This window comes from Musca vetustissima, unplaced genomic scaffold, assembly GCF_032173495.1.
Source record: "Musca vetustissima isolate MV318-11 ecotype Yass unplaced genomic scaffold, APGP_CSIRO_Mvet_v1 utg5371, whole genome shotgun sequence".
Lineage (NCBI taxonomy): Eukaryota > Metazoa > Arthropoda > Insecta > Diptera > Muscidae > Musca > Musca vetustissima.
Genome location: NW_026887596.1, coordinates 9,638 through 13,343, shown reverse-complemented (window position 1 = coordinate 13,343; position 3,706 = coordinate 9,638). Strand labels below are relative to the sequence as shown.

At 35.1% G+C, this 3,706-nt stretch overlaps 1 protein-coding gene across 1 annotated transcript; it reads right to left on the bottom strand.

Annotated features, from left to right (window-relative positions):
- Positions 1-793: 793 nt before the first annotated feature.
- Positions 794-3,219, bottom strand: LOC133335226 (putative uncharacterized protein DDB_G0277255; the record flags this gene model as incomplete). Its single annotated transcript, XM_061543525.1, has 1 exon — positions 794-3,219. A coding segment is annotated over one exon (2,426 nt), but the record flags the coding sequence as incomplete, so codon positions are not given.
- Positions 3,220-3,706: the final 487 nt, after the last annotated feature.

Below are 3,706 nucleotides of genomic sequence, written 5' to 3'. Positions count from 1 at the left end.
TGTTCAGATTTTCTTTTGTGGATTCCTCTGTTATATCTGAAAAATTTAGCTTGAGTTTAGGAAGTATTTCCTTATTCATAGTAATTTCGGAATCAGAATCACTTAGAGGATTTTCGGTGTTTACTACCGATGGTTCTGAAGATGTCTCGGCTGTAACAGGAGATTCAGCTATTGTCGTTGAAATCTCTGTAGTAAATAATTCACTGTCAGATATTTGATTTTCTGTAGCATCTGAGTAGATTGTATTAGTCATCGAGTGTCTGGATTGAACGGGAGGAATGTCTGTTGCTATTAACTCTGCAGCTGTTACTTTTAATATTGTGGGCGACATGGTAGTAGTTTCCCTTTGTAACTCGGTATGTAAATCTTCAGAAGGTATTGTGGTGGTATCATCGAATTTCGTTAAGGCTGAATCTGATTCCATGATTGGTATTTGTGTATTCGAAAATGCCAATTCTGTCGTTTGCTCTGGAATATCAAGATCCTCTGAAGGGGCATATTGTTATCGTCATTTCTGTTGTAACAGAAATATCCGCATCAGAGGTTTTATCGGTTTTGGGTATTTCTTCAGTTCGTGAAATACGAAGATTTGTGGAAAACATTTCTTCATTTCTTTGATTTGTGAGACTTTTGAAGTTGGGTTCTTCAGTAGTTGGAGATTCTGGTTCGGTTATAATTGGTATTGTGCTGAACTGTTCTGTTAATGAAATATTTGCTTCTGTTGTTGAATCATCTATTACTGCAGAGCTTGCGTTTGTAATCGGCAACTCTGTATTTATAAGTTCTTTAGTAGTTATTGGTAACTCCGTCGGTTCATCTTCAATTTCTGTAATTGGCAACTCTGTAGTAGTATTTTCTTTTCATGTATTGGCATTTCTGTTGAATTGTTTTTTATTATATCCATTGTTGGTAACTCTGTATTTATGAAATCTTCTGCTTCTTCTGTTTTAGGCAATTCGGTAGGAGTAGTTGCTTTTTCTGTTATTGCCAACACTGTGAGAGGTTGATCAGTGTAGTCGGGATTTATTTCTGTTGTTATAGGTTCTGTATATGGAATTTCGGTCATAACAGTAATTTCTTCAGTTCCAAGATTTATTGTTGTCACTACGTCCGATTGATCTGTTTCTTTTGTAAAATTGGCATTGGTAAAGTTGGCATCGTTAGTGGAATGTTGATCATCATTTGTAGAATTATTATCTTTACTATCTCCGGTAGAAATTTTCGTCAGGTTATTGATTAAAGCAACAAGCAAATCTTCATCCACATAGGGAAGATATTGTGAATTATCAGGTTCGGATTTTGTTTCTGCAATTTCTGATTCGTTGGGAGAATTTCGATGGTTATCTGAAGTTAATTTCGTTAGTTTATTATTTTCTAAGGATAATTGGGTACTAGAAGGATTTGCAGTCGTTGAAATGTTACTGTTATTCACAGAACTGTCAGTGGTCAAGCTATTGTTGAGCTGAAGTGTTGGTTGGATCAGTTTATTTGAGACAGTTTTATTTTCACTTTTTGAGGATAATTGCGCGTCGGGTGTAGGACTTAAATTCGAGTTCATTACTGACAGAATGTTGAATTGATTTATATTTTCTTCTTTGGGCGAATTTGTGGCTCCTTCATCGATCGTATCAGCCATAGCCTCAATATTTGCAGGACTATTTCCTCTGGATTCTATTAATGTTTTCAAATTATCTATTACAGAAGCCACTAGGGGCTCCTTTGTATTATTTGTTACATTTAAATTATTAATTATCTCTTTTAGATATAAAACATCTTCAGAAACTATTGGACTATCTGGTAAGATATCAAAAGTTAAAGAATTCAAATCCGGTGGTGTTGTTATATTTAAGCTTGAAATATTTAGGTCCTTCGTATTATTTAAACCAATTTCTTCTATTCCAAAATTAACCATATGATTTGTCATATCTTCTTCTGTTATTTTATTTGTATTGTTGTTTTCATTATTAATTCTATCATCCTGGAATGTATCTTCGACATTCTTTTTCATATCTACATTTTCCTGTGAATTGAAATTCTCTATATTTCCCATTAAATTCATTGCCGTATTTCGTTTATCCCCTTTCGTTGTAATTTCTACATTGGCATTTTTCTTCATTCCATTATCTCCTTCATTTGTACTGATTGTTTGGTCATGGCTCTTATTGACAATTTTCAAATTTTTATCATCGTCCTGAGTGGCCTCTTTAAATACCACTGGCTCGGGGCCACCACCACTAGCACTTGGAATCGCATAGCTTCCTTCCATGGCTGATGCATTTTTCGTTCTTTGCTCAACCTGTTGGAATTTCTTAAACTTATCAGCATTCTTTTGTAGAAATTCTAGCTGTTGTTGTATTCTTTCAACATTTGACAAGGCTGTCAACGTTGAATTTCTCTCGTCGGTGGATGTTGCATCTTTGTTGCTTTCAAAAATTCGTGTAAGATTCTGTTTAGTTTTTGTCATGTACTCAAGGAGGACATAATCCAACAGTGAATCCTTTAATGATGCAGATGATGACATAGAAGACGGAGAAGATGAAGACGACGACGACGTAGCAGCAGACAATGATGTTGACGATGACAGTAGCATGGCTGGTGCGGCAGTGATGTTCTCCTGCTTGTTAGACAACAACTCCGCAGAGGGAGAGGAAAAGTAGGAGGTGGAAAAGGGCGTAGACACCAAATCCTTATTATCCTGATAATTTGCCTTAATGTTATTTCGTGTAATCTTATTGTTGTTTCTGATGTTGTTACTGCTGGTGCTGGTAGTGCTAGACATTGGCCTGGTTGCTGCAGTAGTAGCTGTTGCTGATGCCTCCTCCTTCATCTCTTGCAAATGCTGGCGATAGTCATCTTTAAAATCCATTGGCAATAGAGTTTGTACTGCATCTTCTTGATTCTCAATACCACTATTTAAGACCAGGGCTTCCATTAACTGTCTCAGACGTAAATCATATTCAATATTATTCATGTAAATATTCGATGTTGCTGTTGTTGTTGTTGAGGTCCTCGTTACTGGTTTCGTTGTTGTGGCCATTATTTTGATTTTCAGATTATTTAAAGTATGCGTTTGGGATTTAAATGGCATTCCCAATGAATCCCAATCATTTTCATCAGGTATTTGGCCATTTACCTCAAGTTGTTGATATGAAGTTTGAAGATTACGTGGTTCATTTGTCTGCTGCTCTTGCTGCAGTCTATAAAGTGGCAGGGATTTGGCTGAAAATGTAAATAATTGAAATTGTGTGGAATTAGTTGGGTTTTTGAATAAATTTTCCCAAATTTTGGTTAATTTGTATTTTATTATAATTTCAAAAATAAAATATGAAGCAAGAAAATAATTACAATTAAGTGGTGTTTAAAAACAAATAAGAGAGCAGATCAATAAGTCCCTTGCATTGCACATATTTAAATGAAATATAATAATACTCTTTTCTTTGGTCCATAATTTACAAGAAAAAATTTGGAATTTACATGGGATATATACGATGGCTTTTATATCTATCTGAACAACTGTTATTTGTATGGTGAAGTTTATGATTTATTTCCATAAAAGAACTCAGGGTATGTCGTACGATTATAGGTTGTATTTATTCACAGTGTCAATTTGCTGAAAAGGGAATTGAGTTGTAAACATTTTCGAGCGCCAAGCATGCACCGATGAACTTAAATCTATGTATGACGATGAAGAACCATCCCATGGTAC